The 23,523-nt window shown below is 45.8% G+C and overlaps 1 protein-coding gene and 1 pseudogene across 1 annotated transcript; both read left to right on the top strand.

Annotated features, from left to right (window-relative positions):
* Window positions 1-1,486: 1,486 nt before the first annotated feature.
* The window catches only part of LOC124685156, a 35,139-nt pseudogene continuing 13,102 nt past the window's right edge, over window positions 1,487-23,523 (top strand).
* LOC124685157 (SKP1-like protein 1) lies at window positions 1,554-2,228 on the top strand. The gene has a single exon (XM_047219482.1). It carries the CDS (start codon window positions 1,567-1,569, stop codon window positions 2,053-2,055), a length of 489 nt encoding a protein of 162 aa, XP_047075438.1. The 5' UTR covers window positions 1,554-1,566; the 3' UTR covers window positions 2,056-2,228.

Genomic DNA, 23,523 nt, shown 5'->3' with positions numbered 1-23,523 from the left:
GAGCGGAGGGAGGAGGTCCAGCACCGCGTCCCCAGACATGCGTTTGCTAAGCAGCGGCGGGGTGGAGGATGGCCATCAACAGCATAGGTGTGCCGCCGCCGTCGCCAAGCACGGATTGCTGGAGGGACTCCATCAGGGCCCGGCGGTCTGCCCTCACCGCCGATGAGCGGGCCGATCCGACCTGGGCGGCCACCGGCAACGACGCCTGGTGGGTCGCCTACTTCCAGGCGCAGTACGACATGGAGATGAACAGCACCATCGGCCTCGTCGGCCGATGGAATAGCTAGAACAAGGACATGCACGTCCTCTTCTGGGGCGTTCCGGGGCGCACCCTGAAGAACGTCGTCGATGGCATCCACAACGGCGCTCCAAAGTTGGAGACGCCGTCGTCGCCGCCACCATCTTCGCTCGCAGCGCGCTGGCAGCCGAGGAGGACGTACTCGTCCTCTTCCAACTCTTCCCCATCAGGGCCGACGCGATCGGCGCCGTCCTCGTCGCACCGCGCCGCACCCTACACCGTCCCCAACCACGAGGTGAATGAGGAGGAGCCGGAGTTCGCGACGACGCCAGTCATTCTGAGGCGCGGTGGCAGCGGCATCATGCAACAACAAAGGCGCGGCGGCGGCGCCCTTCTCATCCCGAGGCCGGAGGTGAAGGAGGAGCAGGACGACGAGGCAGCCGAGAAGGCGACGCTGCTGGCGGAGTACGAGCGGCAGCAATGTCTTATCGCGAGCAGCGACGACTCCGAGGACTGCCCAGGGCTGCGAGCAACGTGCTTGGCGTCGCTGAACGACAATGACGCCTGGAGGGGCGACCTCGAGGCGGCGATCGCGATGTCCATCTGTGACACCGGGAAGCCATTGTGGACCTCACCGATGACGACGAGGCTAGACCAAGCGGCGCGGTGAAGGGCGAGCCCATCGACGAGCCCGACGAGCGCGCCAAGCAGGAGGTCGTCACCGACGACATGTATAACTTTCAGCAGTACTACGACGCCTCCGGCCACCGCAAGTACTACTACATTAGGTTTAGTTCAAATTTAATCGAATTTCGTTTGAATCTATGTAATACATAGCGAGTTTAATGAATTTGCTTAAGTTTTAAATATATGAAATTTTGTTTGGAGGACGCGGCTGGGAGCGACATCCTCAAACACGGCTCAAACGAAACATGTCTCCAAATGCTCCATCCGACGCGGTTTGGGGAAGCTTTGGAAACGCGGCTGGAGATGCTCTAATTTGGAAACAAGAAATCGTATCCGGATGGAGTTCCTGTTTTTAGTTTGACACATCGTACGTTTCAGAGTTGAGATAGAAGCGATCCTACGATGCTAGAATCCCGATCGGAAACAAACAAAATATCTGCAGCCGATTACTAGTCTTTCTTTTGTTTCTGAAGGGAAAATCCTTCTACTTAAGCCATCGGGGACCCGGGTCTCTCCCTTCAGAAATCAGAAGTCTCTCGTCCGCAGCCGCCTCGCTAGGATTTCGTTTGCCCACAAATCCGCCGCCGATCCCCGACCTCAACCCACCCAAATCCGCCGCGATCCCCGACCTCAACCCACCCATGGCGGCTGAGGACAAGAAGATCACGCTCAAGTCCTCGGACGGCGAGCAGTTCGAGGTGGACGAGGCGGTGGCGATGGAGTCGCAGACGATCCGCCACATGATCGAGGACGACTGCGCCGACAACGGGATCCCGCTCCCCAACGTCAACGCCAAGATCCTCTCCAAGGTCGTCGAGTACTGCAGCAAGCACGTCCAGGCGGCCAAGCCCGCGGCGGCCGATGGTGCGGCGGACGGCGCCCCCGCCGAGGACCTCAAGAGTTGGGACGCCGAGTTCGTCAAGGTCGACCAGGCCACCCTCTTCGACCTCATCCTCGCCGCCAACTACCTCAACATCAAGGGCCTGCTCGACCTCACCTGCCAGACCGTCGCCGACATGATCAAGGGCAAGACCCCCGAGGAGATCCGCAAGACCTTCAACATCAAGAACGACTTCACCGCCGAGGAGGAGGAGGAGATCCGCAGGGAGAACCAGTGGGCCTTCGAGTAAATCTGCACCCTGCCGCGTTTGCTCGTCATTTCAACGCTACTTTTATCTCCACATCGCCCCGGTGAAGTTGTAAAGTTACATAGTATTCAATTCACTAGATAGTTGGATCGAAAGAGTTGTAAAGTGACATCAATTTTGATCGATGGTGGTTCATTCGTTTTGGTTTGTTTTAATTGTGTGTTGCCTATTCTGATTCTTTTATAATGGCACACCTTAATATCATTTAAGAAATTGCATACACGTATGACCTTGATCAGCATGATGCTAACTACATATTTTTGAAGATATTTTGCTCCCTGTGGTTTGGTATGTGAAATTGCATATACATATGACCTTTGATTTTGAAGTTTGCTATGCTACGGCCTCCTCACGTTGTCAGGCCTCAGGTGTTGAGCGACTGGTGGATAGCCAATGGAAGCATTTATATATTTGATGGAAACAAACTCACCAGAAGAGCAGACGGGGAGAGAATTCCTGCTAGCTAGTAGAAATTCCTCCCAATTATCTAAATAAGTTAGGGCATGTTTGGATTGCAGCCAAAGCTAACCATACCAAAAAGTTGGCTCGCCCCAAAATTTTGGTACCCGTTTTGGATCGGTGCCAATTATTTGGCTCGCCAGCGGCGCCCGCCCCACGCCTGTGTTAATCTTGCTGCCGCGCGGGCGAATTGAGGGCGCGGAGAAGCTCCGCCAAAAAATTGGCGTGGTACTTGCCACTCTCTCCTAGGTGGCCCCATGTAATTTTCTATTTACTTTTTTTGTCTTCTAGTGCATGGAGAACAACAGTTTGATTCTTTTAGCTTTTGATTAAGCGCTGGGTCCTTTGTCTTTTGCGATTATGGAGTGCATGCAGCTCGGCATGTTCAACAATTTTCAGCGCAGCGTGGTGAGTTCTGTCATGGAGTCACAGGTCGCTGCAAACCAAATAAAATATCCATTTTGCCGCGAAAAGCCTTGGTTTGGTTGCTCTTTCCCCTAGCGAAAAAACTAGGGTTTCTCTTTCCTCCGACGGCGGCGTCGTCGTGAGTTTTTGCTGGCCTCCGTCCAAGCGGGGACTACGGGGGGGATCCTGCTCGCCTCCCATGATGGAAGGCGTGAAGGACTCAGAGAAGGGACGTGATTCGAATAAGGACCGGGCAGCAGATGAGTCTCGCACCGGATTGAGGGGAGAAGAGATGCGGGAGAAGGATGGGGACCCTGGTAGGGTTCGGGATTCAGAGAAGGGATCGGGATCAAAACCATCTGGAGGCCCTGATCGCCCGGGGCTGAGGGTTGAGGATCTACTGGATCGTCTAAACCTTGATGAGGAGGAAGATGCGGGGTTCGTCTGGGAAGAAGAAGTGGAAGATCATGAGGCAAAAGCAAAGTGGCTCGCCATTGCTAAGGTACATACTGAACGAGGGTTTAGCCCTAGTGCTCTTTACGCGGATATGCGATCGGCATGGAACCCTGCGAAAGATGTAGCTTGGAGGAAAATTGATGATAATCTGTTTACTATACAATTTTCTTGCCTTGGGGATTGGAATAAGGTGATGTTACAGGGTCCGTGGATGTTTAGAAACCAAGCTGTGTTGATTGAGGAATATGATGGCTTCACAAATCCTAGACTAGTTACTCTCGATAAAGTTTCTGTATGGGCCCAGGTTCTGAAATTACCGGATATGTTGTTGAAAGATCATGTCATACGTGGGATGTGCAGAAATATGGGTGAAATAAGAGAAGTGCAAATCAAGTTACCAGCGGGTTATGTTGGAGAGTTTGTTAGAATCCACGTTAAACTAGATGTCACGAAGAAGCTAACAAGGTTTGTGTCGATGACAAAGGATAATAAAAAAGAATGGTATCAGATCAAGTACGAAAAACTGCCAAATTTCTGTTTTAAGTGTGGACACCTGGGACATTGGCATGAAGAATGTGGGGATGGGGTCCATGATGAATCTAAGTTTGAGTGGGGAGATTTTATGTTAGCAGGGGAGGCCGAGGTTTGGGGCGTGGAAGGGGTACTGGTCGGGGATCGGAACCTGGACGCGCTTCTTTTGGTGGAAGAGGCAGGGGGAGAAGGAGTGACCATAACCCTTTTGCTTGGGAGAATCAGACTATGGGTAAAGATGGTGGTGGAGGTTCTGTCGTTGGGATAGCAAGGGAGGAACTTAATTCTCGTAAAAGGCTAAGCTTTGATGACCCAATGATTAAGAATGGCACTTTGCTTCTTACTGGTTCTGGAGGTAAAGTATCTGATATGGTTGGTATTTTTGATAATGCCAACAGCGAACATGGGAATAAATCAGGTGATACTCCGGGGAAAGTCCAGGCTCCAAAGAGAACAAGGACAGATGAAGATCAGCATACCACTAACAATAGTGGAAACCTTTTATCGGCGACCTCCGGGATGGAGGTTGTCCGGGAGCAATGAAACTCCTAAGTTATAACGGCCGTGGTTTTCTTAAGACCACGGCTGTAACGGCGCTGGTGGATATCCAGAAGCGTCAAGATGCAGATGTAATCTTTTTGATGGAGACACATTTAGATGAATGGCCTGCGGAGTGTCTGAAGAAGAGATTAAAAATGGATTATAAAGAGGTAGTATCTAGTGACTCTCGGAAGGGAGGTTTATTGTTGCTTTGGAAAAAGGATGTTGTAGTGACTCTACGTTATAAAACTATGAACTACATTGATGTCTTTATTGGTACTAATCAGGAAAATATGTGGAGATTTACAGGTTTTTATGGTGAACCTAGATGGGCTGATAAACACCTAACTTGGGATCGCTTGAGAGAGCTACGGTCTGTAACTACAATGCCGTGGGTGGTGATTGGAGATATTAATGAGATCCTGTATCAATTTGAATAGGAGGGAGGCAGGCCGAGACCAAATCAATGCATGAAGGCGTTCCAAGATGCTTTGGCTGATTGTGGTCTGTCTGATCTTGGGTACACAGGAGATAAATTCACTTGGCATAGAGGTGGTATTAGGGAAAGATTGGACCGTGCTTTGGCGTGTGATGAATGGAGAATAAAATTCCCGAACGCTATGGTGGAAAATTTGAATTATGAATGGTCAGACCACAGACCTATTCTTTTGAAATTTGGTGAAGAGCAAAGACAAGAAAATAGAGGCCCTTTTGTTCTTAGATTTGAAGCTCGATGGCTGAAAGAGAAAAACTTTACTGAATTGGTTGATGATGCTTGGCAAGCGTCGGAGTATTTGGATCACAACGGGCTTGCTAGTAGACTAGCTCTTGTGCATGATAATTTGCATAGATGGGATAGAACTGTGCTGAAGAAGCCACAGAAAAGAATCAAATCGGTTAAAAGAGAACTTGAAGAGATAACTCGCAGTGATATTTCTGATGTGAATATAGCAAGAGAAAAAGAATTAGCAAAGGAAATAGAGAAGTTATTGGAGCAAGAAGAACTTTTCTGGGCACAGAGAAGCAGGGTAAAATGGTTACAATTCGGAGACAAAAACACAAATTTCTTCCATAATTTTGCTTCAAGTAGAAGACAGAGGAATAAAATCAAGAATCTGAAGAATGCAAATGGGGATATTCTTGAAAGTAAAGATCAGTTGAATCCTCATATCTCTGGTTATTTTGCGGGTTTGTTTGCCACCGAAGTGGAGGAGCCTGACCCGGGCTTGATACAACTGGTAACGCCAAGGGTGACGGAAGAGATGAATACTTCTCTCCTTAAGCCTTATACAGCTGAAGAAGTAAAGAAGGCCCTGTTTTCTATTGGGGATATGAAAGCTCCTGGTTCGGATGGGCTTCATGCCCTATTCTTCAAAAAATGCTGGAATATTTTGGGTGCTAAACTGACTGAAGAAGTTTTGGAAGCGATAAATAAGAAGTGTATACCGGCTGGGTGGAATGATACAGTTATTGTGCTGATTCCAAAGGTTGAAGCGCCAGAAAGTATTACCCAATTCAGACCTATTAGCCTCTGTAATGTTCTTTATAAAGTCATATCTAAGATGATTGCGGGAAGGCTGAAGCTGATTCTAGATGACATTATCTCACAAGTCCAAAGTGCTTTTGTTCCGGGCCGTCTGATCTCGGATAACATCTTAATAGCATATGAGTGCTTACATAAAATAAAGAACAAGAAGGTTGGAAAAGAGGGTCTTTGTGCGGTAAAACTGGATATGCACAAGGCCTATGACCGGGTGGAGTGGAAATTTTTGGAGAAGATGATGATGAGGCTGGGTTTTCGGAAGGAGTTTGTTGAGTTGTTGATGGCTTGTATTAGCTCAGTGAGATACAAAGTTAGATATAATGATCAAGAAACGGGAGAAATTATTCCGACTAGGGGGCTCCGTCAAGGGGACCCCTTATCACCCTATTTATTTCTTATTTGTGCAGAGGGATTGTCTACTGCTCTGGCTCATAGAGAGGAGGTTCTTGGTATTGAAGGTGTTCGGGTGTGCAGGAATGCACCATCAGTTTCTCATTTACTCTTTGCTGATGATTCCCTAATACTTATGAAGGCGAATTTAATTAATGCAACCTCATTGAGACAGGTGTTGGATCAATACTGTGCAAGTTCGGGACAAATGGTGAGTGAGGCAAAATGCAGTATCTTTTTTAGTCCGAATGTCCAAGTGGAGGTAAAAGGCCAAATCTGTGAAGAGTTAAATATTATGACTGAGGCCATATCTGATAAATATCTAGGTTTGCCATCCATGGTGGGTCTTGATCGTACTGATAGTTTTATATATTTACTGGAAAGAATTATAGAGAGATTGGAAGGATGGAAGGAAAGATTCTTATCTATGGGAGGCAAAGAAATTTTGTTGAAGGCTATTATCCAGAGCTATTCCTGTTTTTGCAATGGGAGTTTTTAAGATACCAAAGCAATTATGCAAAATGATCAATGATGCAATGGCCAGATTTTGGTGGGGAGATACAGAAGAAAGAAATAGGATGCACTGGTTTGCATGGTGGAAGATGTGCATCCCGAAAAATTTAGGAGGGATGGGTTTCCGTGACCTTCATACTTTTAATATGGCGATGCTAGCAAAACAGAGTTGGCGATTATTATCTAATCCGGGGTCTCTTTGTGCGAGGGTGCTAAAGGCCAAATACTATCCGCATTCTAATCTTCTAAAGGCAGGACCAAAAAAAGGATCTTCATACACTTGGCAAAGCATCTTAGCGGGGCTGCGAACTTTTAAAAAGGGACATATTTGGAGAATTGGTACGGGGTAGAATGTGAATATATGGGAGGATCACTGGATTCCTTCAAGTCCTAGCAGAAGGGTGTACTCCAGGAGGGAAATATTGTGTTAAGAAAAGTGAATGAGTTGATTGATCCAGTATCTAATACTTGGGATGAGGATCTCATCCGATCTATTTTCTTACAGATTGATGCAGAGAGAATTCTACGTATCCCACTAAGTCAGAACTTACAAGATGATTTTGTTGCCTGGAACAAAACAAAGAATTATGCTTTCTCCGTTCGGTCGGCGTATCATCTAGAGTGGGATGACCAGTTTGGGCAGACTACCCGCAGAAGAGATGGTCAAGGGGCGGCACAAATTAATCCTGTATGGGAAATTATGTGGAAGCTGAATATCCCAAGCAAGGTGAAGATCTTTCTTTGGAAGGCGCTCCACGGGGTTCTTCCTGGAATGGCGATTCTAGCTGATCGACATATTAAGGTTGCACCACAGTGTCCAGTTTGTAAGCTTGGTCCTGAGGATATTAATCACATTATGTTCAGCTGCAAGAGAGCGAAGGAAGTTTGGACAGAATTGGGGTTAATGGAGGAGATTGAGCAAGCTATGAAGGTTGACCGGTCAGGTTCAGTAGTCTTGGAGCATATTCTAAGATCGCCGAAAAAAGAGATAACACATATTGATAAGGTGCATTCACATGAAATAATAGCCGTGGCCAGTTGGTATATTTGGTGGCAAAGAAGGGAAATAGTAAAGGGTGAAACTGTTAGTCCGCCGAAAAATACTGCGTTTGCAATCAATGCAATTACGGCAAACTATGAAGCTGCGACGAGTGCACATGTTGCCAAAGATATAATCCGGAAGAAACCTCCTAGTGGAAAATTCAAGTTAAATGTTGATGCATCCTATATGGTGAATGGATCGGGATCGGCTGGAGCCGTGCTTAGAAATGAGAAGGGTGAGGTTTTGGGGGGTATGGCGTGCCCCCTTGAGAATCTCTTATGCGCAACGATCGCGGAAGCATATGCTATGCTGAAAGGTTTGGAATTTTTGGATAAATTCGGGTGCTCTTCATGTATAATTGAATCGGATTCACCGGAATTGATCTTGGCTTGCACTCGGAGAGATGGATATTAATGGTCCTTATACGGCTATTTTAGCGGATTGTTTCCGTAAGGCAAGTGAAGTTATGGATTTACAGCTTGTGCACCGTAATATGAGGAGGCTAACCAGGTGGCTCATGAGTTAGCTAGGTTTGCTTTTAGCTCTAAGGAGATTCTTAGTTGGGTAGATGAGCCCCCAGAGTTTATTTTACCTTTTGTTTTTAGGGATGTGACCCTGCTCACAAACTTGTAATTGTACTTGTGGTTCCGGCAGCAAGTTTCACACGCACTCTTTTCCTTTCAGGGTACCGAAGGGGACTGGAAGGTTTTTAATGAGGCGGCTTGCTTGCCTAATATATTATCCATTTTCAAAAAAAAAAATATCCATTTTGCCAAAATTTTGGAAGGTGCGTTGGATACCATCCAAACAACGGATACGAACCAAAATTTTGGGGTGCGTTTGGTTCTAGCCCCACTGCACCCTACCAATTTTCGCCTTACCAAATTTTTGGCGCGGGATTTGCCCGCCCTCACTTCGCCCAAGATTTGGCAAAAAAGTGAACCGACATACACGGAGCGGAGCGGGCTAGCCAATATTTTGGAGCTAAACCAAGCAGCAGCCCGGGGTCACGGGACGTACCAATTATTTGGTCGGGCTAGCTCCGGCTACAAACCAAACCTACCCTTGGTCATGCCCTTGATTTGGTCATGCCAAAATTTTGGCGGGGCAAGTTGGGGCTCAAACCAAACATACCCTTAATGCTGTTGCCATCCCTGGCTTCTCAGCGATTTGACGCGGATCGCCGTGTGGGCTAGCGTATAACAGAGGCGCTGAGCACCGGCTCACTTGCAGCTCGTCGGATCCGGCTGGCCGCAACCCAACCCTTCTCTCTTTCTTCTCTCTGCTTTCTCCCGAGTCTAGGGTTCACCTTGGCCGCCTCAACTCCTCCCGCTTCGGCAGCTCCCTCCATAAGTCGCCGCCGAGGCCACAGCTGCCGGGGCCCGCGTTTTTGCCATCCTCACGAATCCTGGCGTCTTTGCTCGACGCGACGGACGTCGAGGAGAAGGAGGAGGGGAGCATGTCTCCGCACTTGATCGTGCTCACCAACGCCGAATTCCGGGCCAGTGGCCGGGCCATGGAGCTGCCGTGAGGGCTCATACTGGTCAAGGAGGGGGATGAGCTTGTCATGATCGCGCAGTTCATGATGGAGCTGCATGAGATTCAAGACCGTGGACGGCGAGGACTTGCCCAGGATCCTCCACTTCAACCCCCCGCCTCCGACGAGTGGAGCGGTAAACCCGCCATCGAGTAGAACACTTTCGCCTCCTCACACTTTCTACCGCATGCAGTGGGGCACCCGAATTCGATGCGAGGGCTGGATGTCCCGCACCGACGAGGAGGCGAGGAGCCCTGACGGCTAACTGCGCACCAGGTTATACAACCACATCATCGCGCGCTCTAGAAGCGGGAAGTTTGTCCTCCGCATCGCGGATACTGACATCAAGCGCTCCACCAAGAAGACTGAGGAGGTGGTCCTCAGCGACTTCTCCTGGCTCGGGCTTGCCGATTCATTTCTGGTTTTGCAGTTGGTCTGCCGAAGTCTCGCGAAGGTGCTTGTTTGCATTGAATGTTCTTCCGGATGTGAACATACGAGTGTCTATTGTTCCGTAATCCTTAACCTTTCAATGTTGCCTTACTCCCTTGCACACTTTCACCAAGACACATCTTCTATATGATGTGGAGGCTATATATTTCGGATTTGTTTCGCTATGTGCTCAATAGATATTGCCCGTCGTAACACGAACCGGTGCAAAAGGTTTTTCTGCTCCCCACGCACCTCCACCCCCCCCCCGTGGATCGCCTTTTTTAACACTGTAAAATAGAAAAGAAAATGATACAGAAATTTTTAGATTTTGAAAATTCCAAATGAAAATATGAAAGCAGGAAGATTTTAGTTTTTTTCCAGAAATTTAGGATTTCATATTTTTTTATTTTTTAAAATTAAAATTAATAATTGCATCCTGCATAAAGTTTGCTATTACTTTTAGCAAATTATAAGATTTTCAAATTTTTAGGTTTTAGGTTTGGCAAAAAAAATTTGAAAATTGAAAAATTGAAAATAATTAAAAATAATACAAATTATAAAGTTAATGTTTATTTATTTATTCAAGATTATTATTACAACATTACTTTGGTTTATTAAAATAATTATTTGAAATTCGAACAATAAAGAAATATGACATCGATCGATATGTTAATAGGATTGATATGATACTACTATCACATACATGCGCGCGAAGCACTTGGATGCGGGATGGAAAGGAACTTGGAAGTTAAGCGTGCTAGTGCTAGAGTAGTGGGAGGATGGGTGACCGAGCGGGAAGTTTGAGCATGAGTAAGTAATTGGATTAGAGATAAGGGTAGTTAGAGACTAACCTTGTGAAATAACTAAAATATTAGAAATTCCGAAAAAAGAAAAAAAAGGGAGTAGAAAATAATTCAAAAAAAGTGTTTTTCTGCCGCGGCAGCGTTTTGGGACGTTTTTCTGCCGCGGCAGACCCTTTAGCACCGGTTCGTATTACGAACCGGTGCAAAAGCTCCCCCGCCCAGCGCCCCACAGGCCACAGCCGGCCACGTGGAGACCCCTTTAGCACCGGTTCATAAACGAACCGGTGCAAAAGGCCCCTTTTGCACCGGATGGTTTGCACCGGTTGGCCATCCGGTGCATATGGCCATTACCAACCGGTGCAAAAGGCCATATTTCTACTAGTGTGACAACCATATATTACTGGACCGAAAGAGCACATGTGCTGCAATAATACACTTCCACAGTTCTACTACATGTTCGACAGAATACTATCTGTTCGGTTGGAACACTTAGAATTAAAAGAAATGATTTATGGTACCTAACATGTGCGGTGTTGCTGCCCTCGGCCCAAGGCCCTCTTCCTGAGAGCGGCGGCAGACACAAGTTCACTTTGACCGAATCTTGGCATGACAAGTTATTCGTCCTTTGGAGTCCTCATCTCAACTGGATTTAGGCTGCGACATGTTTCTTCTTTTCCTTGATCTGGTCTACCCTATTTTCCTTTTTCCGATCCTTCAATTTTGGACAGTTCTTATATGAAGATTCAGGTTTAAAAATATCTCTTTGCATGTATTATTCTTTGGTTGTTTACTCTTGGATAAAGTTTTTGTATGAACTAACATAGCTTGAGATTGGTGTGTGGACGGCGTGGTTTACCACCTGGGCTTCGGTGATGGTAGATTGTCAGCCTACTAAGATGTCTAGAGGTTATATTTCTTATTTGAAAGGTTTGTACATTTTTTACCGTAAGTAAATTCGCCAATCATATTTATCTTAATTCTCTAATTCCTTTGATTTTATTGCTTCTGAAGGTAACTGCATTCAGTGAATTGCTTTTTGTCTTCATCTTGAATAACTGGAACCTCAAATTTGGTGTGAACAAGTTGTGATGCTGCAGTTCTTTTTGTACAGCTTCTGAAGGTACACATTGGTCTTTTGTGCAGTACATGTTATGACTATATAAAACACACCATCAACATGAATCAAACACACCTACAATAGTTTGTAATTATGTAGGAGCGGAAGTTCCATTTTATTTCCATTTTACTTGGGATAATATTCATTCACCTATGATAGTTCTTCATGAAAGAAAATCCTTATGATAAATACGCTTATATATAGGTACATGACCTTTAAATAAATTGTTATTTCAACTTTATTTCTTCTTCACAAGAGAACAATTTAGAGCTTCATGTCAAAAGAGGTTCTTTATTATTATTAGTCTCCAACGTGGAGTAACTCTTATCGGTTAACAGAATCTATTCTCTGGGGTGTGTTAGTCTTTAGTCCTATACACAATATTTCTATTCACTTTTTCTTAATGATGAGTCTACCTTGTGCGAAAGAAAATATTGCTCTCCAGTTTGCACACAAAACTGCCCATTGTTTTTCCAAATGGGTAATGGACTATTAACCAGCTTCATCATAGTACATGCTTTTGCTTTATAAGGTACTACAATTATGCTCTATGAGATTCTGTGTTGCTATTTCCAAGGTTTACACGAATATATAATTTGGAACATGGTTTTCCATACACTAATACAAAGTTTGAACCATGGTTGACACAAATATAAAACATTGTAAAATAACTAAACCTAACTAGTGTTGGCATCGCAGGTTTCGTATGTTTGCTGCCAAGAAAGAACACTCGCAGGCACACCCAGTCACCCAAACTGGAAAATTCAGCTGTTGACGGTGCCCCTGTTGGTTCTTTCGAGGAAGAACAACCAGAAACCTCCGTGCCTATTTTCGCTGCGAAGAAACAACACTCAACCTTCATCCTCCCCGGCGCTGTCGCCGTGGTAGTGTCGCCAGCAGCGCGTCTCGTCGAAGACCTTGACGCTCATATCCCCCTCGCCAAGGTAGGAGAACATGAGTACGAAGCCGGCTTCGAGTTGGTGGTAGCGCGAGAACTTCTCCCAGCCGATGTGGAGGTACATCTTTCCGCGCGCGCCGTAGATCACGTCCACGATCCACCGACAGTAGCCGCACGCAGCCTCCCGCAGATGCAGCGATCCTGGCTCATCGCCGGCGACGAAGTTGGTGAACGTGATCGGTAGCCTCTGGATGCCATGTGGATCGCCCTTGTGGAAGACGACAAACTCGAACACCACCCACCGCTCCTCCTCTTGCAGATCCGACGATGAAGATGACGGCGTCGCATGCGACGACGAGTGTGCAGCTCTGCCGCGACCACGATCACGACCACAGCCGTGACCTCGGCCTCCGCCTCTACCAGCCATGGAATCGACTCTTGAGATGGTGGCGGCTAGGGTTGGGAGAGGGGCGCTAGGATTTGTGTGTGAGAGGGACGATGATATAGCGGCCCTTTTTATAGGCCGGAGGGAGGCGGGGGAGCGGTGGCGCTCATTAACGCCGGCACGCAAAGCTAGGTGCGACGAGACGCTTCGCTGCGCCTCTGCGGGAACTGCACCGTCACTGCGCGCCAATAACTTCCGTCGCGAGGTAGGCGACGGGTAGGTTAAACTTCAATGTGCCGCTGACGCGTCGGTCCCGCCACTCCCTGCCTCGCTTTTCGTTGTATCCGGCGTCCCCGGAGCGTCCCCTGTGTAGCGGGGACGGGCTAGGGGCGCTGAACACCGTATCGGGCCGCGTCGGACAAAAAAAAGGCTTTGGGGGACATGGCTGGGAACGTTTTTTTGTCCGCCATGCCCCAAATCCCTTTGGGGGACGCGGCTAAAGGTGCTCTCACGATGCAATAGCTTCTGATGCATCTTGGTCGAAGTCAAAGGATATTGAACATGGCTTTGAGAAGTTCCATTCGAGCCATATCATCATAAGAATGGTACTTGGTTGTCCTGGATTTGCTGATGTATACATGTACCTCATATTTAATCCTTTATATGACTGTTCTTTATAAGTTATATAACCCTGTTCTGTTCATCAATTTTGTGAACCATGCTTGAATGAAATTTCAAAGTTTATGTGTTAGTGTACTCCTTCAGTGTAATTTTAGGTAAGTTCTCTCTGATATGCTTAGCTATGTCTGATGAGGTTTGTTTCTTCTCAACTTCTTGGTCACTGCAGTTCCAAGGTGGTCGCTCCTTATCTGGAATCTCCAGATTCCGCGGTGAAGGATCTTGCGAAATCCGAGCTGCTGCTGATTGATGGTGGCAAACTGATAATCCCAGGCCATAAAGCAGCTGAGAAGAAGTGAGCTTTCTTGATGGTGCTTTCACCATCGCCGGCAGGTAAAGGTGGTGTCCACGCTTCACCCATAGATGAATTTTTGTCACTTGGCTTTGTCATGAATATGATAGTTTGCACCAATGAGTAGGGAATGATCCTATCACCTCCGTTACTCCGAAGAACGAAATCTTACCATATTTTGGTGTATATCTTTTGCATTCGAGTTACCATCCTGATTCATTTTTTGTATGTTTTCACTGAGAGTAGCAAGATTTTATTCGTCTAGACATACCAGTGAAGGAATACTAATTTTTAACAGAAATTTGAGCAGCATCACTGACAAAAAAAACATATATTTTATCTCCTAAAAAACAGATAATTTTTTGCATTAGAATCAAGAAAAAAATAGTGCGCAATAGCGCCAGAATGATGTAGTGTGAACTGTCTAGAAACGCTTAGCGTGCTATTAGCGTCGAAATAGCGCGCTATTTTTTTTTCCATGATTAGAATACATTTTGTGCATATGTTGAGTGACACTAATCTAAAATGTGAAAGAGAAGAGAATCAACACATAAACCTGGAAAATCTTTCCAGATAGAAAAGTTTAATTACTGTTGAAGGTGCGTCTTAAAGCTGGTTTAAGCCATGCTGCAGCCTTCTAACTGTGTGATTTTGTATTAGGACCTGTAGTTATTGAAGAATCCCGTATGATCCTAGGGCATAGAAACAAAACAAAGCGCGGGAAAGTTTATCGTCTGCGCTTTGGTGTTTGCGTTGGAGACACGCTCCACGGACTCTTATTTAGACGCTATGCATTAAGGGCGTCTCCAGCGGCGCGACGCATTTCGGACGTCCAAACGGACGCGTCGTGTCCGTTTGTGTCGGGCCAAATGGTCGAAACTGTCCGGGCGTCCTTCTGCGTCGGGGGTGGCTCCAGCGGCACGACGCATAATTTTTTTTTTCCATTCATTCACCATAATTTAAAGGGATTTCTATTTTCCTGCCCCTGGCTCCTTAGTTGTACTCAGTTTTCCCCAGCTCCTTAGATTTTCCTCAGTTTTCCCCAAGCCCTTGTTTGAAACCCGCAGAAGCAGCTCAGACGGCAGGATTCCCGTTTAGTTGACCGTTCTGTCACGTGTGGGGCCGCGTCGCGTGGAGCTGGTAGAAAGGGACCGCGTGGGACAGGACGAGACCGCGTTTGGTTGCACGTGAGCAGGAGCTGGGTTCTGTCTCTCTCTGCCCCAAATTGGCATTATTAAGAGCACCTTTTTCCCCTCACCAAAATAGTATCAAATCTAGAGAAGCTTGCATTTCTGTATTTCTTCAATTATTTGTGTCTTTGGCCCTCGTTGTTTGCCCAATATGGCAGCAAATCTAGTACTCCCTCTGGTCCATATGTATGTAGTTAAATCTAGAAGCAAATCTCCAGGGTAATGTACGATAAATTCACAAGTCATAGTAAATAGAGAAAACAAAGACCAACAAAATATAGTAGAATAGGGATAGATAATAGGGATCCCTCCCTAGATAATAAGCTGCATACACAGCAGCCAACATAGTAACAGGTTCGAGGTTCTTGACAGCACCATCATATTAACAACATAACAACAAGGGATCCCTAGCTAACAACAAAGGGATCCCAACAACAAAATGGGAGGCAGCAGCAGCAGCACACGTCCAGGACTCCGCCTACCCCATCTGGCTCTCCCTCCACTTGTTGCTGTAGCTCCCCTTGGGAGCCTTAGGCTTGAGCGGAGGCATGCGCCCGGCGGAGATCTCCACCCGCTGCATGCCGCGGAGGTGCATGCCGAGCGCCCTGTGCTTGGCGCGGAAGGAGTAGACGTTCACCGTCGTGCCGACCTTGGGGAAGGTGTTGCTGATGTTCTCGGCATGCGTGACGAGGTTGAAGTCCGTGGCGCCGAGTCTCCTGGTGCAGAAGGGGCACCTGTACACACCCTTGGCGAAGTAGGAGATGTACTGGCCGACCTGCAGCCTCCGCAGCACCTGGCGAGTCTTGACGTCCTCCTCCTCGTCGTCGCTGCCGACGTCGCTGCTAGACATCTGATCCATATCAACCAGAAACTATGAGTGAATGAGTTGCAACGATGACGAACGTGCGTGATAACAAAGTTAGGAAAAACAGAGTCAGCCTCAGTTAGAGTGGGCATGATTATATATCTACAGGGAAGGTGTAAGCGAACCAAAGCTCATGCACAACAGATTTGTACATAGCAATGGTTCGCTGAACCCTCCCTGTAAAAATTTGTGCCCAACGATTCATCATAGGCAAAGAAACAGATTCCAGACCTGAACTTGAACACATTCCAGATTATTTGCAAAATTAAACGGTTGATATCTTTTGATTAGTGCATAAAATAACCGATTGAGATCCCATGATTACTTGCATAAATTAACCGATTGAGATCCAATTATTACTTGCATAAATTAACCGAACGGCCGAACCCCAAATCTTAAAGGAAATCAAGAAGTGATCAAAACAAAATGGAATAAAATCGGCGCAAATATTAGCCCAATACTCATCCATCTACAGATCCATCTACACCAGCAAAAATAGGGTTCAAAAAGGAATGGGGAAACAAAAAGGAAGCAAACCGTAGTTACCTCGTTCCATGGGTCCTCCAGGAAGGTGTCGTAGGGGTTCGGGGGCCGGACGTACGGCACCGGCTCATAGGGGTCAAATCCCGGCGGGATCTGACTGCCACCGGCGGCAGCAGCCTCCGATGCACCGGCGGCGGCGGCGACGCCGTCCGTTGAGGGGACGGCGTCGAAGAGGGAGGCGTCGCGCTTGGAGCCGACGGCGCCGTCGACGATGGGATTGGCATTCTCCTTGTCCATCTCGCCGGCAGAGGAGAGGGAGAGGGTTTTTTGCTTGGGAGCTTTGGAGAAGATGATGGGACGTGAGAGAGGCGTCGTTGCGTGGGCGAGTGAGAGTGACAGAGATAGTGGGAGGAGGCGTCTATAAAGGCGAGGGGTGGTTAATGCGACCCGCGTCCTACGCGTCCACCACTGCATGTCCGCACGGCTTGGACTTCTGCAATGCGACACGCGTCCACGATTGCACGTCTTCGACTTCTGCACCGCGACCCGCGTCTACGCGTCAACAATTGCACGTCTTCCATTTCTGCACCGCAACACGCTTCCTCGATTCTAACCCTGGAAATTTAGATATACTCAGATATAACCTCGAGTCATATACTAGCATTTTTGTGTGCTCAGTTTTCCCCTTGAGTGCTAATACTGGCTAGTGCAATATGCTCAGTTTTACCCTCAAGTGGCTGGTCAATAGACAGTCAACAAATGGGATTAACTAGTTAAACGAGTCATTTAATGTGCAAAAAATTCCGAAAAATAGTGGCACATACTCATGGAGTCTTTACCACAAATTGTCAGTTCTCAAAACAGCTTTCCCCAAAACAATAGTAGCTATGAAGGTGCATGGTTTTCCACAATAAGCCCTTCCCAAAACAGCTTTCCCCAAAACATACTTTGTCTAAATGAGGCCACAATTCTCACACTCATGTATATTTGTATTGCAAATAGTTTGAGGTAGGCCAAGATGGGTTTCATTGTACAAAACACGCATTTTCCATTTTTTAAATCTCATATTTGAATCCCTTAGTCTGTTTATTATACAGGTGCCCTTGGTTTCTTGATACTACTCAGTTTTTCCCTCTCCCTCCACAAATTCTCGCAGACGTGCAACATTGCTCTGATTGGTCTAGCCCATGTCACGCGGATCGTGCCCGCCGACCGTTGATCGTATGATCTAACGGGCAGGATAACCCCTCTCTCTCTCTGTCGGCGGTTACCTTCCACTCTCTAAGTATGCTAAAGGGCGGTTTTCTGTATTCATTTTCACGCGCTAAAAATTATAAACTCTTTTAGGCATTACTTTTCACGAAAAAAATAATAAACCATCACCGATTTGTTGTAGCCATTAATTTTCACGAAAAAAGTAATAAACCATCACCGATTTGTTGTAGCCATTAATTTTCACGCAAAAAATGATAAACCATCACCGATTTGTTGTAGCCATTAATTTTCACGCAAAAAATGATAAACCATCACCGATTTGTTGTAGCCATTAATTTTCACGCAAAAAATGATAAACCATCACCGATTTGTTGTAGCCATTAATTTTCACGCAAAAAATGATAAACCATCACCGATTTGTTGTATCCATTACTTTTCACGCAAAAAATCCCTTTTCAGAAGGTCGAAAAAACCTAACTTGTTACAAAAGCTGGTTTCAGTGAGACCTAACCAAATTTGGCATACATGATGCCATATCTATAACAACAAGGAATATCTAAAAGGGGAAGTTTCACAAAATTTCAAATTTAGGGCGAAAATGATGCCATACATTATGCCATAACTTGTTACCAAATCTGAAAATCAATTGGGGATTATAAAGGGAAATAAAAAGTTCGAAAAATATAAAAACGAAACAATCTATCTATCTATGTATAGAAGATCAGCTGTATGAAATTTGAGGTCATTTAGAGAATGTAGAAAAAATCACCTTGTTAGAAAAGCTGGTTTCGGTGAGACGAAACGGCATGCGTTTAAGCAAAGTGATTTTTTCGAACATCTCCAAATGACCCCAAATTTGCCATACATGATGCCATACGTGTAACAACAAGGAACCCTATCTAAAAAGTGTCAAAAAAGTTTGCCCAACCGTATAGCTCTATCAAAAAGAAACTCACCATGGCGCTAGTATAATTTTGGGCTTAGTTACAAGGGTCCCTAGTTACAAACTTTCGTTACCTAACCTTCAACACGAAACTTGTTTCAAATCACTTTTGGCGTACAAGAAACAAATCCCACCTTGATTCGAGCACCACAGCCTCCAAACGATGCCGATGCCGATATCGGCATGGTCGAACGACTATGCTCGCCGCCACCGCTAGGTCACCGTCGGGATGCACCGTCAATCCCGTCCCCTCATTCGATCACCGACACACCGGAGATACCGCCGAGGCCAATGCCGAACGTACATGCCGATGCCAATGCCGAACATGCATGCACGCCGCTGTGGGCACGGCCACGCCGCCCCGCTATGCTGGACGCCACAGACCACAGCGAGGTCTTTCCCTTCGCCACCACACTCTTCTAGCACCCATCTATACACGCCAGAAAGGAGAGACACTAGTTTTCTCTACATTGCTCGCGTTCGTGTCGGACACGGTTGATGACCCACAAGTATAGGGGGTGTATCGTAGTATCTTCGATAAGTAAGAATGTCGATCCCAACGAGGAGCAGAAGGTGTTGACAAGCAGTTTCGATGAAGGATTCACTGTAAATGCTCACAGACAAGTATTCATGGGGTTTTGATGTAACAGATGAATAAAGTACAAGTAAGTAAAATGCGAGAGAAATAATTGCAGCGAGTGGCCCAATCCTTTTTAGCACAAAGGACAAGCCGGTTTGTTTACTTATAATGACCAAACGTTCTTGAGGACACACGGGGTTTTAGTCTAGTGCTTTCGCTACATACAGCTGATTAATCTTCATTGTTTTGATAAGTGTTGTGTGGGTGAACCTATGCTAATGTACCTCCCTTCCTAGGACTAATACATACTTGTGATTATACCCCTTGCAAGCATCCGCAACTACAAGAAAGTAATTAAGATAAATCTAACCACAGCCTTAAACTCTAGATCCTCGCGATCCCTCCCCGCATCGATATACCAACGGGGGCTCAGTGTTTCGTCACTCCGGCAACCCCGCAATTGGCAAACGAGTACAAGATGTATTCCCCTAGGCCCATAAATGGTGAAGTATCGTGTAGTCGACATTCACACGACACCACTAGAAGAATGACACCACAACTTAAATATCATAACATTGAATATTACTCAACCATAATTCACTACTAACATTTAGACTTCACCCATGTCCTCAAGAACTAAACGAACTACTCACGAGACATCATATGGAACATGATCAGAGGTGATATGATAATGAATAACAATCTGAACATAAACCTTAGTTCAAAGGTTTCACTCAATTGCATCAATAACAAGTAGAAATCAACACCGGGAGAGTTTCCCCTATCAAACAATCAAGATCAAACCCAAATTGCTACAGCGGTGACGAGGTGCTGCGGTGGAGATGGCGGTGATGATGATGAAGATGATGGTGATGGTGATGGAGATGATGTCCAGCTTGATGGCGCTGACGATGGCGTCGATTTCCCCCTCCGGGGGGAATTTCCCCGCGGATTCCTCGCCCGCCGGAGAGCTCTTTTCTCTCTCGGTGTTCTCCGCCCCGCGAGGCGGCCGTGGCTCTTCGCGACGTACCCTCCGGAGCTTAGGTTTTCGGGACGAAGGGTTTCGCGAAGAAAAGGAGGCGAAAGGGGCTGTGGGGCCCCCACACCACAAGGTGGCGCGGCCGGGCCATGGGCCGCGCCGGCCCGTGGTCCGGCCCCCCTTGGGTCTTCTCGGCTCCCCCTTTGGCTTTCTCCGTCATCCGGAAAAATAGGATTTTTGGTATAATTTCCTTCCACAGCTTGATCTTCCGAAATATTGCATCCCGACGGTGCTTTTTCCAGCTAGTAATCCCGGCTCCGGTGCGCGATCTCCAAATAATCATGAAACATGCAAAATAGATGAAATAACATAAGTATTGTGTCCCAATATGAAATATATCAATGAATAACAGCAAATTATGATATAAAATAGTGATGCAAATTGGACGTATCAACTCCCCCCAAGCTTAGACTTCGCTTGCCCCCAAGCGAAACTGAACTCGGTAAACAGGACCACATGTTTATGGAGTGAAGAGTCGATAAATAAAATACGGACAAGAAGCATCATATTCATTCACACAAGACATTATATAAACAACTTCCTCATATAACTCAACTTGAAACAAGTATAAGGTAATCACAAATAAAGGTGCATAAGAAATCATAATTGGTGGTGGCAAACTTTGTTTTTGGTCAGAGAACAGTTAACAGATTATACTTATCTATTGAGCAGCGCTCTCATATTAAAAATTATGGTAAACTTGCATACTCAATCATATTAATCATTGATGACTTTCAAAGCTATATTCATTCAGGTAAAACTTGTACTAAACAAGGAAGAGTAAAGACATGATGAAGCAAATCACAATATAATAGTTTGATCACAACAACTCAAATGCTTGCTTGAGATGGAGGGAAATAGGTTTACTGACTCAACATAAAGTAAAAGACAGGCCCTTCGCAGAGGGAAGCATGGATTAAATCATGTGCTAGAGCTTTTTCAGTTTTGAAATCATATAAAGAGAATAAAAGTAAAGTTTTGAGAGGTGTTTGTCGTTGTCAACGACTGGTAGCGGGTACTCTAACCCCTTGCCAAACAGTACCTCCAAAGAGCGGCTCCCATGAAGGACGTTATCTCTACCAAGCAAGGTAGATCATCCCTCTTCTCTTTTGTTTACACATGTATTTTAGTTTATTTAAAGATGACACTCCCCCCAACCTTTGCTTACACAAGCCATGGCTAACCGAATCCTCGGGTGCCTTCCAACAATCTCATACCATGGAGGAGTGTCTATTGCAAAATTAAGTTGCTTACTGATGAATAGAGCAAAACACGTGAAGAGAATTATTAATGAAAGTTGATTAATTGGGGCTGGGAACCCCGTTGCCAGCTCTTATTGCAAAATTATAGGATAAGTGGATGAAGCCACTAGTCCATTAGTGGAGGCTGCCTAACAAGACTGAAAGATAAAACACCACATACTTCCTCATGAGCTATAAAACATTGACACAAATAAGAAGTAATAAATTTTGAATTGTTTAAAGGTAGCACATGAAGTATTTACTTGGAATGGCAGGAAATACCATGCAGTAGGTAGGTATGGTGGACACAAATGACATAGGTTTGGGCTTAGGTTTGGATGCACGAGAAGTATTCCCTCTCAGTACAGGTCTTTGGCTAGCAAGGTTAATTAGCAAGCATAAGAGTTGAGGGAAACAAACAAATATACATGTGATAGAAACAATCATGCATCTTACTTGTAAGCACAAACAATCTTAACTTCATAATAATAAGCTATGAGCTAACAAGAAAGGAAGACAATGAAACAACTATATGTATTTCTCTTTTCTACTTAAACCTCAAGGTGTTGTTGCTATTGACCAATGCTAAGTTTGCCAAAACCAAATAGATTTACTCAATGCTCCCAAAGTGGTACCAATACTAAAATCAAGATCAATCATATAGTAGAAATTGCAAACTAAAATAAGGTGTGCAATATGTAAATGATAAGACTTCTCATTAATATTTCATAACGATAACTCACACTAAGGGATACATAGACAAACTAAAGGAGAGATACTTCCACACTGCAATCCATCTTATACGATAACCTCCCTACTCATGATATGACACTACTTGATAGTAAAAAGTAAAAGGTAGTGATGATGTGATACCGCGGCACTCCCCCAAGCTTGGAACAAACCAAGGGGATGCCAATACCGATGATGAATCAATCCCTTGGCGATGGTGGTGATGAATTCCCGTCTTCAGACTTCCAAGATAGAGGCTCTCCATCAACAAATGACATCTTGGTCTCGGGAATCCTGAAACTAGCAGCACGGCTTATGTGTTTAAACCTGTTTTCATACTCACAGCTCTGATTATGAACGTCATAGAGTTGAGCTTGGAGTTTGTTGGTGGTGTCGTGAAGTGAGAGGATGTCGCCCCATAGCTTTGCAGCTTCCTTCTCGTGTTCAAGAATGAGTTCGGACACAATCTTGTGGAAGATATCCACTTCACGCTCGGCCATCTTCTTGTAATTGAAGACCTCTTGTTCTAGCTTCTCCATCCTCGTCTTCCAAGCTTCCTTCTCCTTTGGGACCCTGAACATCTTTGATCTGCAGCTTTCCCTCGACGAGCATCAACTCCTTTGGGTGCATCCTCAGCTCCTCCATGTACAAGTTGCCAACATCCTTGCAGGAGCTGTCCTTCGGAGTTCCCGACGAAGACATGATGGCTCTAGATCCGAAACAAATCCCGGCGTAAACAGCTCGAAACAAAACACGTCGAGAAAACGATATACGGACCTCCAGGGGTCCGGGGGATTATATAGTAAAAATTTTCAGAACAAACGGAAAGTACCAGGTCGAACCAGAGTCGGAAAGGGGCGACGAGGCGGCCAGACCATAGGGCGGCGCGGGCCCAGGCCAGGCCGCGCCGGCCTATGGTGGCACGCCCTCGTGCGTCTTTTCCACTCCGTTTCGATCTCGTAATTTTTCATATTTTCCAAAAACAGCAAAAACATTGTTCGGAAAGTAAATTGTGAACTTTTCATTACCGATCATCGTTACCTATTCAAAGTCGAGTTCGGCGGACCGTCAATTTGTCCTTTGATGAAAGCCTCCGGTGTTTCCACTTGAATAATATCAACATCAACATTATAAGAATCACCCGAGA

Source organism: Lolium rigidum, chromosome 1 (genome assembly GCF_022539505.1).
Source record: "Lolium rigidum isolate FL_2022 chromosome 1, APGP_CSIRO_Lrig_0.1, whole genome shotgun sequence".
Lineage (NCBI taxonomy): Eukaryota > Viridiplantae > Streptophyta > Magnoliopsida > Poales > Poaceae > Lolium > Lolium rigidum.
The sequence above is the reverse complement of the archived record's forward strand: the minus strand, read 5'-3'. Positions and strand labels throughout refer to the sequence as shown.